General features: G+C 43.0%; 1 protein-coding gene across 1 annotated transcript in view; it reads right to left on the reverse strand.

Annotated features, from left to right (window-relative positions):
• The window catches only part of snrnp40 (small nuclear ribonucleoprotein 40 (U5)), a 30,245-nt gene extending 14,048 nt beyond the window's left edge, over window positions 1–16,197 (reverse strand). Inside the window, exons 1-3 of the mRNA XM_073028509.1 lie at window positions 16,008–16,197; window positions 6,525–6,654; window positions 1,399–1,492 (exon numbers count right to left, since the gene is read on the reverse strand). Coding sequence (XP_072884610.1) covers window positions 1,399–1,492; window positions 6,525–6,654; window positions 16,008–16,121 — 338 coding nt within the window. The 5' untranslated portion in view covers window positions 16,122–16,197. The remainder of the gene's footprint in view (window positions 1–1,398; window positions 1,493–6,524; window positions 6,655–16,007) is intronic.
• Window positions 16,198–16,351: the final 154 nt, after the last annotated feature.

Here is a 16,351-nt window from a genome sequence, read left to right on the forward strand (position 1 = left end):
TCCTGCTGCTGCCTGTAAGGAGTTTGTACGTTCTCCCTGGTGCTCCAGTTTCCTCCCACGACCAAAGACTGGTAGGTTAATTGGCCATTGTAAATTGTCCTGTGATTAGGTTCAGATTAAATCGGGGGGGGGGGGGGGGGGGGTTGCTGGGCAGCGTGGCTCAAAGGGCTGGAAGTTTTCCAAGCTGTATCTCAATAAATAAAATGGAATATGATTCAGTCTGTATTCAAAACTCCCGAAGCAAAATAGTGTAATGGAAAAGCAAATTTGACGAAAGGTCATTGATCAGTAACGGTAACTGTGTTTTCCCCCGTATATACTGCTTAACACGAGTATTAACAGCTTTTGATATTATTTAATACAAAGGGATACAACTTGTAGACCTCATTTCAATCATGAGCTCTGGCACTGACTGCTTGGAGTTTTGCATATTCTCCCGATTTATAGGTTTCTTCCCATATCTTAGTCAGGCAAGTTGGTAAATTGTGCTGAGTTTGAAGGGGAATAATGGAACTTGGCGGGACTGAAGAGGAAATGCGGGATGGTGGGGGGGGGGGGGGGGGGGGAAGAAGAGAGCTGAAGTGCCAGATGAGACCAACAAAGGACGAGTGTAAATGGCTGCTTGACGGCTAGTTTCCTAGTGTGGGAGTCCAGCACCAGCCTCAGAACACAAGGCACAGAGATGAAGAAGAATTTGTAGTTAATCTGTGGAATTCACTGCCACAGACAGCTGTGGAAGCCAAGTTATTAGAGAGGATGTTTGCTATAGTGGAGGGAGATTAGGACCAGAGGGCACAGCCTCAGAATACAAGGAACGGAGATGAAAAGGAACTCGTTGCCGCAGACAGGCTGCGGGGGCCAAGTCATTGGGTATACTCAAGGCGGAGGTAGATAGGCTTTTGATTAGTCAGTGTGTCAAAGGGAGAAGGCATGAGAATGTGGGGTTGAAAGGGATAATAAATCAGCCATGATAGAATGGGAGAGCAGACTCAGTGGACCAAATAGCCCCATTCTGCAGTGTCTTATGGACTAAATGACATGATAATAAGCTAAAGTAGTTTGACGCCAAATTTTAGACTATTCTTGCATAATCTTGAGATCCCCCAGTTGGTGAAATCAACATAGTAAGGAAAGTTAAAAGTGAAGCATACTACATAGTACATTTGTTCTGTTATATGAATTAGTTCAAGGCAACTGGTATTTTCTTAAAACTAAAAATTGCTGCAGTGTTAAAGGAAAGTACAACCTAATCAGACTAGAACTTTAGACTTCAATCCAAGTTCATCCTGAATTTTAAGAGGGAAAAAAAACGCACACTACATGTTGATGCAAAACTATTTCTATTAATAAAGAAATCAGGCCTCTTCATTGTGAGAACGAAGTATAATGTTACAGTACCTGCCATCTGTGTTATAATGCAATTCCATAACTGCTCCACTATGGCCTTTCAATGTAGCAAAATTATCACAGTCTCCATAAACATTCCAAAACACTGAAACAAAAGAACAAGAGACCATACATCATACCACGTGGCCTTTTGGGACTTTCCGAACATCAGCAGCCTGCAGGTAGACTAAATCCAAAGTAATAAAATTAAACAAATTTAACACATGTAGAGTGATTTTTAGGTTTAGGTCATTTACATTTTGCAGATGGCTTTGGCTACCAGTCCTGCCTTTGAATATGTATTATGGATTTTATTTGGAGTGCAGATCTGAACAATGGATTCCTAAAAGCTGTGAATCCCAGTCCAGACAATGCTGGCATCTGTGGTATGCATGCGAATCAGGAGGTGTGAAGTTTGTATGTAGTTTCTAAAGAAAGCATTGTCTATACTTTGTAAATATGGAATTGTCCTTTGTGTTTAGCACATAAAACATCGAGCCCCATGTTGAACCAGCAGACCTTCCCGCCAAAAGCTTCTCCATATGATGCCTACTGTACCTTGTTTTGTCGAATAAAGAAGCTGCTTTGTATCTACCAGTAACTTTCTCTGGTGATTTCATTCATGCAAAAACAACACAACTTTAACAGAAGCTCCAAGTACCAGAAAAGCTTTAAATCATGTAATGTTCCCAGGTGAAAAAAAAACTACCTGGATGTTCACATGCTGCCAAAAAACTGCATGAATCCTATAGGCCAAAATTCTGTGCAGCTGCAGCAGCGAATTGAGTGTTCTTTCCGTGGCTTCTCCTCTCCCATTACTCTCCAATCGTTCTGATTAGGTCTAATTTCCATCAATGGCACATTCATGTTTTTGCCACCTTGGTTTGGTTTGAGCTGACATTTGTACACATTTAAATCAATCATGTCACCTGGAACCAATGTAACCTACACAGTTTTATTTCTAAATCCTTCTCGAAGATAGCAGCATTCATGGCAAGATTCGGATTTCACGCCCATTCTAATTTCCTCAAGATCAACGGAATCAGTTCACCATTTCTAAGTAACTTGTGCAGAGAGTTCTAAGATTTCAATGAAAGAATATGTTTACAAGTTACTGTGGAGCAACAAATCTTCTTGGGCATCTCAATTTTGGGTTCTTTCTGAAAACATAAGGAATATACAAATTTATATTTGAAGATACTGCACAGTACACACTGTACAGCCACAGAGCACAGGTTGTGGAGGCAAACTCTGTAGTCAATGTTCACAGAATAGCCCCATTTGGTCACCTTGCATTGCCACAATATTTGATAGCCCAGTTACTTTTGGTTCAATGGTGGCCTCCAGAAAATAAATGTGCAAGCAGGAGACACAAACGTAGTGATTCAGCTGAACACTGGGGGCAGAAGGTGTTAGAATTTTGATAACGTTATAATTTATCATCTCCCCTTGATGTTTATATACCTAGTGTGGATGTTACTTAGCAGCCAAAGAGGGAAGGTTACTTGGGTCTTGCTGCACATGGACACAGACTACTGCATCACCCGAAGTACTACAAATAACATTTGAACACTGCACATTGAGCATCATGGAGGAAAGGCGATTGTCTGAAAGAGCGCTACAATGATTCTGAGATGACTAGCACCCAACAATTATAACTTCCTTACTTTAGTGCTTGGAACTATCCTTCAGAGTGCTTTTCCATCAATGTCTATTTATTTCAGTTTTACCAGGGCACTGTGAAACAAGGCTCGATAAAATGCAGGTTGGACTTTGCCCTCCAAGTCAGACAATCCAATGTTCAAGTCCCACGACAGATTAGCAAGGCCGACCCCCAGTGCAGTATTGATGCAGCACTGAACTGTCACAAGTGCTATCTTTCAGTAGTGAGACACAAAATCAACACCCTCAAGCAGATGTAAAGGCGTCTAACCCACTAACTGAGTTTGTCTTCAATGACATCAAATCACTCAATTAACGTCTCTAAAGTTCACTCGGTCAATTTCTGACACCTCCCTCCCCTATCTCGATCTCTGAAGACAAACTGCCGACCAGGATGTTTTATAAACCTATTGATTCCCACTGCTAACTTGACTATATCTCTTCCTACCCTGTCTCCTGTAAAAGTGCTATTCCCTTTTCTCAGTTCCTTTATCTCCACTGCATCTGTTCCTGGGATATGGCTTTCCTTTCCAAGGAGATCGGAGATGTCCTCCTTCAGAGAACTGGTTTTCCATTCTTCCACCATCGATGCTACCCTCACCCGCATCTCCTCCATTTCCCAAACATCTACACTCACCCTATCTTGCCGCCACCTTCAGTGACAGAGTTCATCTTGTCCTTGCCTACCACCCCATGAGCCTCCACATCCAACACATCATTCTCCTCAACTTCCACAATCTCCAAAGGGATCCTATCACCAACACACCTTCACCCTCCCACCACTCTCCACTTTCCATGGGGATTGCTCCCTCCATGATTACCTTGTCCATTTGTCCCTCCCAGCACTTATCTTCACAAGCGGCCAAAGTGCTACACCTGCCCATACACCTCCTACCTCACCTCCATTCAGGGCCCCAAGTCCTTCCAGGTGAGGCAACACTTCACCTGAGAATCTGCTTGGGTCGACTATTGTATCCGGTACTCATGGTGCAACTTCCTCTACACTGGTATGATCCATCATAAACTTCGTCAAGCACCTCCGCTCTGTCTAAAGTGGAACTTCCTGGTGGCCAAGCATTTAAATTCAGATTCCCATTCTGACATGCCGGTCCATGGCCTCCTCTCGTGCCAGAAGAGGCCACGCCAGGGTGGAGGAGCAACATCTGGGTAGCTTCAACCTGTTGGCATGAATATCAATTTTTCCCCTCCCCTGTTCTATTTCCCATTCTGGCTCCTTACCTCTTCTCACCTGGCTATCACTTCCCCCAAGTGCCCTTCCCTCCTCCTCTTTCTCCTATGGTCCACTCTCCTCTCCCTTCCTCTCCAGCCTTTTACTTAACACACCCACCTGGCTTCATCTATCACCATCCAGCTAGCCTTCTTCCCCCCCTCTTTATTTTGGTGTATTCCCCCACCCCACCCCTTCCTTTCCGGTCTCAAAGAAGGGCTGCAACATGTAACATCGACTGTCTATTCATTTCCACAGATGCTGCCTGACGTGCTGAGTTCCTCCACCTTTGTATCTGTGTTGCCTTGGATTTCCAGCCTCTGCAAGATTTGTGTTTTTCACTTGTCCTTTGGGTTTAGGATCACACAGTTTTCCACATTGTAGAGTGGATGGCAGTGTTCTGGCAAGTTTCAGAGCAGGTTCAGAGGTATGTTTGCAGCAGCTCAGCCAGGATGTTGTCACAGGCACAGCTTTTGTTGCAGCATGCTCAGTTGCTTCTTGATTTTGTAAGAAAAGAGCCAATTATCAAAGGCTAGCTTTTCTGATGCTAGACACTTAAAAAGGATGCAGAGGTGAATTTTCATCTCTGACATTTCTGACAGAAAACAATTTTAAAAGCTTCAATTCTGTCTTGTGTTTCAAAGAGAATATTTAGAATATTGCCATCGGGGGACATTTACTGTTTTGTTTCAAATATGCTCAGGGTATTTGGAAAGGAGCTTTTATAAGAGTCACAATTTATCAGCTGAAACTAGTCTTTATACAACCAACAATAATCCTTCACAAGTGCTCCACAGCTCAGTATCACCAGGGACAAGACAAAATAGGCAAAGCTCTGTGTTTGTTCTTTTGGGTATTTTAAACACTTAGGTGGGAAGATAAACAACTTCCCCTCTCAGGAATATAATGCCAACCAATCAACCCATGGCTGATAACTTTGATTTTCCTACATTTGACAACTCCTTTGATTCTTGGATTCTAGTCCACAAAGATATGGATGGATGTGATGTGCACTCCATCCACCTCTTTGGGGAAAAGTTGCTCTGGAATAGCCACAGAGTGGTGAATCTGTGGAAATCATTGCTGCAGGTGGCTGTGGCGGCCAAGCCATTGGGTATATTTAAGGCAGAGGTTGATCGATCAGGTCATGAAGGGATATGGGAAAAAGGCAGGAGATTGGGGCTGAGAGAAATGGATCAGCCATGATAAAATGGCGGAGCAAACTCCATGGGCCAAATGGCTTATTCTGCTCCTATATCTTATGGATTTATGTTAATCTTCTGCGCAAAAGTGCTTTGGCTCTTTAATTGATACGGAATAAACAATTTTAAAACTGCACTCCTGATTCACTTTGATATATCTTTTTGAGAGACTACATCTATCAAATCAGTTATCATTCAGAGCATCTTAATTAGAGCAATTTTATCATAACTCACATGAATAGGAATTTATCTAGCCCCTTATCTGCTTAAAAACACTTGCTAAAACTGTGACATTAAATATAGGTGCCATCGTGGATGGCCACATGAGCAGCTGGTGCAGATCACAAGTCCTGGTTATACGACCATTGACACCAGGCAGACAATCTCTTTAGTGTATTGATAATGGCTGGAATCACCCATCTTGTTAAGACACTGCCCAGAAGGTGGCAATGGCAAAGCACTTCTGTAGAAGAATTTGCCAAGAACAATCATGGTCAGAAGACCCTGATCACCCACGTCATACAACACAGCACAGCACATGATGATCCATCGTGGCAATTAGATGGGTCTGTTCCGGGTGAATTCTGATGGAAGATTTTCTAGTGTTATTTTATTCCTGCTGAATTCCAGTTTTTTTTTTTTGTTTGTTTTTGGGAATAGCCAACATTCCTTTTACCTTTGTCTATTTTTTTCTCTACCAAACTTTAACAATTTTCATACACTAAAGCTCACATCACTACCACAGTTACAGCACAACTGCAGTTTCTGTTCATGCACTCATTATAAAAGGTACAATGATTTGCCTTGAATTCAAAGTTCTATGGCTGATACTTGAATCATCAAATTCACTGTAATAACACCAAAGAATGATTCTTAAGTTTTGGTGACTATTGGTATAATGGGACAACTACCTTGCCATTAGTGAAATACTTAGCCCTGTACAAGCAGTTCCAGAATATTAATTTCAACTATATCTACCAAATACAGTCGCTTATAATAACAGTAAAAAGTTCAAAATGAAAAAATAATTGATCTATTTTACTTACAGATGAGTCTGTCAAATCCTGCAGATGCCAGTGTTGATCCATTTGGGTGAAATTTACAACAATAAACTTCTCCCTCGTGACCCGTTAAAAGCATTATAGGAGCTTGAAGACTCGATGTTCTCGGAGGACCCTAAGATTGGCATAAAATCATAAAGAAAATAGTATTTTTATCCATATCTTACTAATTGTGGAGAAAGCACAACAGTGCCTCTACTTCCTCAGGAGTCTGTGGAGATTCAGCTTGTCATCAAAAACCTTGGCAAACTTCTATAGATGTGTGCTGGAAAGGGCTTGGGGAGGACACTAAGCTTACTGGTCTTTAATTTAGGTGCTTTTTTGTTAAATTCTCTTCCTTTGTAGCATATTGTTATTGTATGCTTAATTTTGCACTGTATTAATGCTCCTCATTGGGATTTGGGGTTTTTAATTTGTAAAATGTTTTGAAAATTAAAAATTAAAAAAAAAAGATGTGTGCTGGAAAGTGTGCATGGTATGGGAGCACCAACGTCTTTGAGCAGAAAATCCCACAAAAGGTAGTGGATTTGGCTCAGAACATCAAGGGCGAGACCCTCCCAACCATTCAGCACGTTGACATGAAATGTTGCTGTAGAAGAGCAGAGATCCTCACCACCCAGGCCATGCTCTTTTCTTGTTGCTGCCATCAGGTAGAAGGTACAAGAGCCTCAGGACTCACACCACCAGGATCAAGAACAGTTACTACCCCTCAACCATCAGGCTCTTGAACAAAAAGGGGATAACGACACTCATTGAAGGACTCTCATCTTATTTCATGCTTGTTATTTAATGTTATTTATTTATTATCTGCATTTTGCAGTTTGTTTACAGCTCCCGTTTACAGTTACTGTTCTACAGACTTGCTAAGTATGGCCACAGAAAAAGAATTTCCGAGTTGTATGTGGTGACATGCATGTACTCCAATAATAAATTTTACTTTGAACTAATGACTACCATCACTCCAAAGATCTTGTATGGACTGCACAGGCCAAGGGAAATTGAAACAATCTCAACAAATTTCCAAATAAAATTATCTGGCAAAGGGCCCCAACACAGACTGGGTGGCCTCTTTGCAGAATACCTTGCTCCAGTCTGCAAAGGATATCTTCTTAAAAAAAAATTATTTACTGACATCAGTGTAGAATAGGCCCTTCCAGCCCTTTGAGCTGCGCCACCCACCCAATTTAATCATATCCTAATCATGGGACAACTTACAATGACCAATTAACCTGCTAACCAGTACGTCTTTGGACTGTGGGAGGAAACCGGAGCACCTGGAGGAACCCCATGCAGTCAAGAGGAGAACGTACAGGCAGCGGCGAGAATTTAACCCAGATTACCTGTAATGTAAAGCACTGTGCCACCCTAAGCTCTCAGTTATTTTCACCTTAATTCTCCATCCTACTCATATGGCTTTTGTCTTCAGCCTCCCACATTGCTCCAAGAAAGCCAACCTCAAGTTTGAAGAACAGCATCTCATCAACCAAGTAAGCCTATTACAATCCTTGGAGCTTAATATTCAGGTAAACAATTTTAGATAACACCCTTTATTTCCCCTTCTCGGGAAGACGTGGCTGTACCCTTCGTTCAATTTATCTCTATCATTTTGTCCCAACTGTGAATTTTTCTTTATTAAAATGTAACTGTTGACAATTTTGACTGGACCCTATTACTGAAATTATCGCCTCTCCATTTCCCCTTACTGCAACTTAAAAAAACCCGTGTTTGTTCACTTTATCAGTTCTGAACACTAAACCAAAACAACTATTCTGTTTCTCTGTTTTTGTCAAAAGTGAAATGAGAAAATTCATTAAGCCCAGGTACTTTTTTAATACAAAATTTGTTTAAAGTAAGGATTTTGGTTTATAATTCACCTTAAATGCATTTTTTGTTAATGTTCAGCATTACTATTCTTCACAAATAAGAAAACAGTTTGAGTGAATAAAGTTGAACTTTCACCTGCCATCCCACAAGCCTCTGCATCCAGTGCATCATTCTCTGCAACTTCCACCATCTTCAATGGGAACCTACCACCAAACACACCTTTACCTCCCCCTCATTCTCCATTTTGCCACAGGGATTGCTTCCTCCATGATTCCCTTGTCCATTTGTCCCTCTCCACTGATCTCCTTCCTGGCACTTAGCCCTGAAAGCAGAAGTACCACACTCGCCCATTCACCTCCTCCCTCACCTCCATTTAGTGCCTCAAACAGTCCTTTGAAGCAAGGCAACACTTCAGCTGTGAATCTACTGCCTCCTGTGCATAGATGAGACACAACATTGATTGGGAAAGCTTTGCCAAGCACCTTTCCTCCATCGGCAAAAAACAGGATTTCCCAGTCCATTCCTACTTCAACATGTTGGTCCATGGTCTCCTCTGCTGCCACGATGAAACCACTCTCAGGCTGAAGGAGCAACACCTCATATTCCTCTAGGTAGCCTCCAATGTGGTGGCATGAACATCGATTTCTCAAACTTCTGGTAATTTTCCCCACTCTCCCTTCTTTCAACCCCCCACTCTAGTTCCCTCTCACCTCCCCCTAGTGTCCTTCTTCCATCCCTTTCCCCCATGGTCCACTCTCCTCTCCTATCAGATTCGTTCTTCTCCAGCCCATTACCTTGCTCACCTATCACCCCTTTGCTTCATACTTCCTCCCCACCCACCCGGCTTCACCCATCACCAGTTCCAGCTTGTACTTCTTCCCCTCCTTCCACCACCTTATTGTGGCATCTTCCCCCTTCCTTTCCAGTCCTGAAGAAGCGTCTCAGCGCAAACCGTCAACTGTTAATTCATTTCCGTAGATGCTGCCTGGCCTGCCGAGTTCCTTCGTGTTGTTGCTCTGTATTTCCACCATCCGCAGAATCTCTCGTGTTTACAAGTTGAACTTGTATCCAGTATCCTGGATGTAAACAAATTTGAATTCTAGCTTGGAGCAGCTTTATTTTTAATACAGGGTGAGTTCTGTACTGTTAGTGTTGTTACTTCTCAAGAAACAAATGATGCCCTTTCCGTATTCACAGGCAGATCAATCAAAGATTAAGGGAATTCCAAAGTCTTCCTCCTCCAGTATTTATCTGACAACCTTATCAAGCTTTACCACGTTTGTTTAGTGGTACCCTGTGAATACAACATTACTTTAGAACGCAATATGATTTTGTTAATTTTAGGTCATTTTGTGATTTCCAGAAACTGAAGAGTGCAACACAATCGAAGCTCTATATCTTTACTGAGATTACGGATGGAAGTCTTTGCTGAACTTGTATGCATTTCCAGAACCACAGTATTATGCTTGAACTTACAGGATATGGGTCTCACTGGTAAGGTCAGTATTTTCCTTTCAGAGTCAGACAGCACAGACACAGATCCTTCAGTTCATCAGCTTCATGCTGACCGTCTGGCACCCATTCATACTAACCCTATTTACCAGCTTTCTTCTGAATTCCATAAGACCACAAGATATAGGAGCAGAATTGGGCCATTCAGCCCTTCGAGTCTGCTCCGCCACTTCTCATGGCTGATCCATTTCCCCCTCAGCCCCAATCTCCTGTCCTCTCTCCATATCCTTTCATGCCCTGACTAATCAAGAATCTATCAACCACTACCTTAAATAGACCCAATGAACTGGCCTCCACAGCCACCTGTGGCAGCAAATTCTAGTCACTACACTCTGGCTAAAGAAATTCCTCCTCATCTCCGTTCTAAATGGACGTCCCTCTATTTTGAGGCTGTGTCCTTTTGTCTTAGACTCCCCCACCAGAGTAAACATTCTCTTCACATCCACTCTATTGAGGCCTTTCAACATTCGATATGTTTCAATGAGATACCCCCTCATTCTTCTAAATTCCAGAGTACAGGCCCAGAGCCTTCAATCGCTGCTCATATGATAACACTTTCATTGCCTGGAATCATTCTCATGAACTTCTGAACCCTCCATCATTTTAAACAGAATTTGACATAGAACCGTACAACACACGAACAGGCCCTTCAGCCTACAATGTTGTGCAGCACCAATTAAATTAGTAATCAAATGGCTGACCAAGCTAATCTTTTCTGTCCACACAATGTCCATATCCCTCCATTTTCTTCAGTCATGAACCTATCTAAGCGTCTCTTAAAAGTCCCTAACGTATCTGTCTCTACCACTACCCAAGGCAGCACAATCCAGGCACCCACCATCTGTAAAAAAATTTGCCCCTCACATCTCCTTTACAATTACCCCCTCTCACCTTAAATTCATGCCCTCTGGTATTAGACATTACAACGCTGGGAAACAGATATCATCTATCTACTCGATCTATGTCTTTCATAATCTTATAAACCTCTATCAGATCTCCCCTCAGCCTCTGCTGCTCCAGAGAAAACAAACCAAGTTTGTCAAACCTGTCATGATAGCTCATGCCCTCTAAACCAAGCAACTTTAAACCACATCTGCACCCTCTCCAGAGCGTCAATATCCACCCTGTAATAGGGAGCCCTGAACTGTATGCAATAATCTATATGTGGTCTAACTATGCGGTGGTGTACCGGGGCAATAGCATTAACACAGGTGATGCCAATAGGCTCAATAATCTGATTAGAGAGTCTGGCTCTGTTATAGGAGTCAAAATGGACACACTGGAGGCTGTGGTACAACGAAGGACCCTACGGAAAATCCTGGCAATTCTGGACAATGTTTCTCACTCTCTGCATGCCACCTTGGCTGAACAGAGGAGCACTTTTAGTGATAGACTAAGGCTACATCCACACTAGTCCAGATAATTTTGGCAAACGCCGGTTTCGCGTAGAAATGATAGGCGTCCACACTAAGCGTTTTTGAAAATACCTCTGTCCACATTAAAATGGGTATTTGGGCCAATCTCCTCCTACTGGACATGCACAGGACACATCTACAGAAAACAAGCGACATGTTTAGTGTTGAATCTCGCTGTGAAAGTGCGCGTTTGTGCAGTTACAGACTAGAAAAAAATTAAAAGGAAATTGCCAAACGATGGACAGCTGTTGGCTCTCACACAGGACTTAAAACTAAAAAAAAAACAAATACTGGAGTGTACGGAGGCAACCAACAGGGAGTTCACGGATAGTATAACCCAACTGACAACGAACATTGAAAAACTCTGTTGCATTAATAAAGCACCTTGTTAAATATATAAAACATGTCTGCATCAGTGTTATCTTGTATTTCCATACAATGTTACATTAGACTGTTACACATCTATTGTCAGAGAAGTACTTGCATAAATAGGTAAACCACCTTCATACAAGCAAGGACAGAAAACAGGGCAAAGTGAGGATACTTATTTATTCAGTAAGTTATGGGTCAAAGTATTTGGTGAGTACATTTCTAACTCTTCTGGCTTCAGTCTCATTGCCATCTGTTCTGAAATTGTTAGGTTGTGTGGGGGGTTGCGTTCAAGAAATCAATGAAATGCCACGCTGCCGCCACCATCTGTCCTGGCACGTCATGACAGCATTTTTAAAAATCTCCGGTTACCCCATCCACACTACTCTGCATTTTCAAATTTACACACTCTGGAGGGCATTTTAGAAAAGCTCCGTTTTCGGGGTAGGAAAACACCGTTCAGTGTGGACAGAGGGTCAAAACGAAGAGAAGCTTCAGTTACGGATTTATCCGGTCTAGTGTGGACGTAGCCTAAGACAACTGTGTTGCTCCAAAGAGTGTTATATGAGGTCATTCTTACTCTCAGCCATTAGGCACTACAATGAGTCAACCTATGGCGGGGGAAGTGATGACCCCCTCCCGTTAGACTGTTTGAGGTAACTTATTTTTTAATTCTTTCTTACATCTGTATATTTATATATCTGTGTATTTGTAACGTTACTGTGACACCGTAATTTCTTTTGGGATCAATAAAGTATCTATCTAACTAGAGTTTCATAAAGTTGCAGCATAACTTCCTGACTTTTGAATTCAATGCCTCAACTAATAAAGGCAAGTCTCCCATAAGCCTTCTTATCGACTTGTGTAGCCATTTTCAGGTAGCTATGACCCTAAGATCCCTCTGCTCGTGTACACTGTTAATGGCCTTGCTGTCTCTTTACATTTGACCAAGTTGTAACACCTCACATTTGGCCAGCTTAATCTCCACCTGTGATTTCTCCACCCATATCTGCAACTGATCTATATTCCACTGTATTTTTGCCAGTTTTCTACAATATCCACAGCACCACCAATCTTTGCATCATCTGCAAACTCACTAACGTACCCATCGACCTTTTCATCATTTATACACATCACAAACAGCAGAGGTCCCAGTACAGAAACCTATGGAACACTACTAATCAGACCTCTGGCTGGAATATGTCCCTTTGACCACTACCCTCTGTCTTCTATGTCTAAGCTAGTACTAAATCCAAACGTGTAATTCATCATGGACTCCATGCATCTTAATCTTCTGGATGATCCTCCCAAGAGGGATCTTGACAAACACCTTACTAAAATCCATGTACACAACAAATTTCACGTCACAAGCCAATGTTAATAAACCTGATTCTGATAGCTCTACCTTCATTAATCACTCCCATCACCTCATCAAAAAACTCAATCAAGTCAGTAAGACATGACTTGCCCATACAGCCGTGCTGTCTCTCAAATTGTGCCAGGGTTTTCCAAATGCTCATAAATCCTATCCTTAAGAATTCTCTCTAGTGACTTATCACTGACGTGAGACTCACCGGTCTATAGTTTCCAGAATTATCCCTGGTTCCCTTCTTGAACAATGGAACAACTTTAGCTACTTGACAGTCCTCCGGGACCTTGCCTGTGACTGGAGAAGACATAAAGATATTGGTCGAGGACCCAGCAATCTCTTGACTTGTCCCTCTCAATAACCTGAGGTATATCCTATCTTTTACTATGCCTTTCAGAAGCAGAATCAGGTTTATTATCATTGGCATACTGTTTTGCAGTAGCCATCCATACAAGTTAAAATAAATATAAAATAAGTAAATATAATTAATAAGTGGTGCAAAAAGAGAGCAAAATAGTGAGGTAGTGTTCATGGACTGTTCAGATATCTGGGAAGAAGCTCTTCTTAAAACTTTCAGTTTGTGCCTGCAGACCCCTGTACAGCCTCCTTGATGGTAGTAATGAGAAGAGGGCATGTCCTGGGTAAAGGGGGCCCTTAATGATGACCTACCCGGTTGGGTTGAGTTGTTCTCCGATCATGGCACTTTTATTGTCATTTCGACCATAACAGCTGCTACTGTACATAGTAAAAATGAGCAAACACGAGGAAATCTGCAGATGCTGGAAATTCAAGTAACACACACAAAATGCTGGTGGAACACAGCAGGCCAGGCAGCATCTATAAGGAGAAGCACTGTCGACGTTTCGGGACGAGACCCTTCGTCAGGACCCTCCAGCATTTTGTGTGTGTTAGTAAAAATGAGACAATGTTTTTTCAGGACTATGGTGTTACATGACACAGTACAAAAACTAGACAGACCAATGTAAAAAACACAGAAAAAAACTACACTAGACTACAGACCTACCCAGGACTGCATAAAGTGCACAAAACTGTGCAGGCATTACAATAAATAATAAACAAGACAATAGGGCAGTAAGGTGTCAGTCTAGACTCTGAGTATTGAGGAGTCTGATAGCTTGGAGGAAGAAACTGTTACATAGTCTGGTCGTGAGGGCCCGAATGCTTTGGTGCGTTTTCCCAGATGGCAGGAGGGAGAAGAGTTTGTATGAGGGGTGCGTGGGGTCCTTCATAATGCTGTTTGCTTTGCGGATACAGCGTGTAGTGTAAATGTCCGTAATGGCGGGAAGAGAGACCCCGATGATCTTCTCAGCTGACCTCACTATCCGCTGCAGGGTCTAGCGATCTGAGATGGTGCAATTTCCAAACCAGGCAGTGATGCAGCTGCTCAACGTGCTCTCAATACAACTCCTGTAGAATGTGATGAGGATGGGGGGGGGGGGGTGGGGGGGTGGGAGATGGACTTTCTGGGCTTTCTTTGCTATGGAGCTGGTGTTGAGGGATCAGGTGAGATTCTCCGCCAGGTGAACACCAAATAATTTGGTGCTCTTAACGATCTCTATCGAGGAGCTGATGTTCAGCGGGGAGTGGTCACTCTGTGCCCTCCTCGCAAATGTTTTGTCACCATGCGAGGAGACTTCGTCAGTACGTTGTTGATTATCCGAATTAACAGCACACTGACGATGTCTCCTCACGTGGTGACAAAATATTTTGCAGGTAAATTGCTAAGAATGGAGGATAACTCAACCCAAACATCAACCGCCCCAGCTACATATTTTCTGAAAGTTGAGCTACCTTTTTGAGGCATCGACTTTTGAAGATGCCTTCAACATCGTTCTAGAGCCTGAGATTCCCCTCCCCACAAACACCAACGTCCTTGTCACCTGCAAATTTATTTATCAAATTTCTCACGTTCACATCTAAACTGTTATTGTCCATCTCTGAACAGAATTATTTTTACCAACAATTTTAAGGCATGTTAAGGGTCAAAGACATCAGGGCCTGGAGATGGATACAGGCAACACTTGGGAGGACTTTTAACAGTTTCTCAGTCATCATTATTGACAGTAATTTCATTTTAAATTCTCAAAGAAGAATCTGAATTTAGATCAATGATTCAGAGTGTACAAATGTGGAGAGGATGTGTCCTATAGTGGGGGCAGTCCAGGACCAAAAGGTATAGGCTCAGAACAGGGGACACCGATTTAGGATGGAGATGAGGAGGAATTTCTTTAACCAGAGGGTGGCTAATCTGTGGAATTCATTACCACGGACAGGAGGTCGTAATTGAATATATTTGAAGCAGGGGTTGGTAGGGATTAGTCAAGCATCAAAAGTCATGGGCAGCAGTCACAAGAATGGGGTTGAGAGGGATAAGCAGAGCTGACTCGATGGGCTGAATGGCCTACTTCTGCTCCCAAGTGTTTTTTTTTTGTCTTAACCATCTTGACGGTTCAGGGGAAAATTTTTGAGCTGGCAAGAAGTGGAGACACAAGACTGCAGATGCTGGAACACAGAAAGCACTGACGGGACACTTATTTGCTAAAATGGGGAGACAACATTTCATGACAAGAAGCTACATCGGCCTGAAAGACGGAGAGAGGGGGTAAACAGATTTAAAAAGTGGAGGCAAGGGGTGGAACAGCAGCCGGAGGGTGACAGAGGATAGGACTCGGGGTCCATCTGTCATCTGCCAGCTCCTGCTACACCCCTTTAGATTGACTCTCACCCGTCTGTCTTTCAGTCTAGGTGAAGTCTCAACTTGAAATACTGGCCGCCCACGTCCCTCAACATATGCTTGCCTGACCCGCTGACACTTCTTGCCTGCAGTAAGTGTTAGTTTCTCCAGCCCGCGGGTGAACCAACACAGACAGAGGGAAGAAACTCCTGCCTCTAAGTTAGTTTAGGCCTCTGACTACGAGCTCGGTAACGTGGCCACCGATGCCCTATCGCCGAACTTACCGCCTGTAGCACGGCCTGCTGCGGACCTCCCTGCACCGAGGGCACCAGATCATTACGGGGTCGCTTAACCTGCACCAGCGCCATCTCCTGCGCCTTGCGCTTCTGGTCGATCATCTTGTCCGCGGGCGCCGGTCCCACAACCCGTCGCCAAGGCCGATCTCTCACGTCCTAACAACGTCCCTCCTCATTGACCAACACCTGCCTCAACGCGGGGTGACGGGTTAGCCTCCCCTATCTCTATCTCCACAGGCTATCTTCAATGTCAATCATAGATAGTAGGCGGGTTTACAGTTGGACTTGTGCGTTGATTGGTCTAATCTCGCTGCCAATCTTCTATCCGATGT

The sequence above is a fragment of the Hemitrygon akajei genome, chromosome 24 (assembly GCF_048418815.1).
Source record: "Hemitrygon akajei chromosome 24, sHemAka1.3, whole genome shotgun sequence".
Classification (NCBI taxonomy): domain Eukaryota; kingdom Metazoa; phylum Chordata; class Chondrichthyes; order Myliobatiformes; family Dasyatidae; genus Hemitrygon; species Hemitrygon akajei.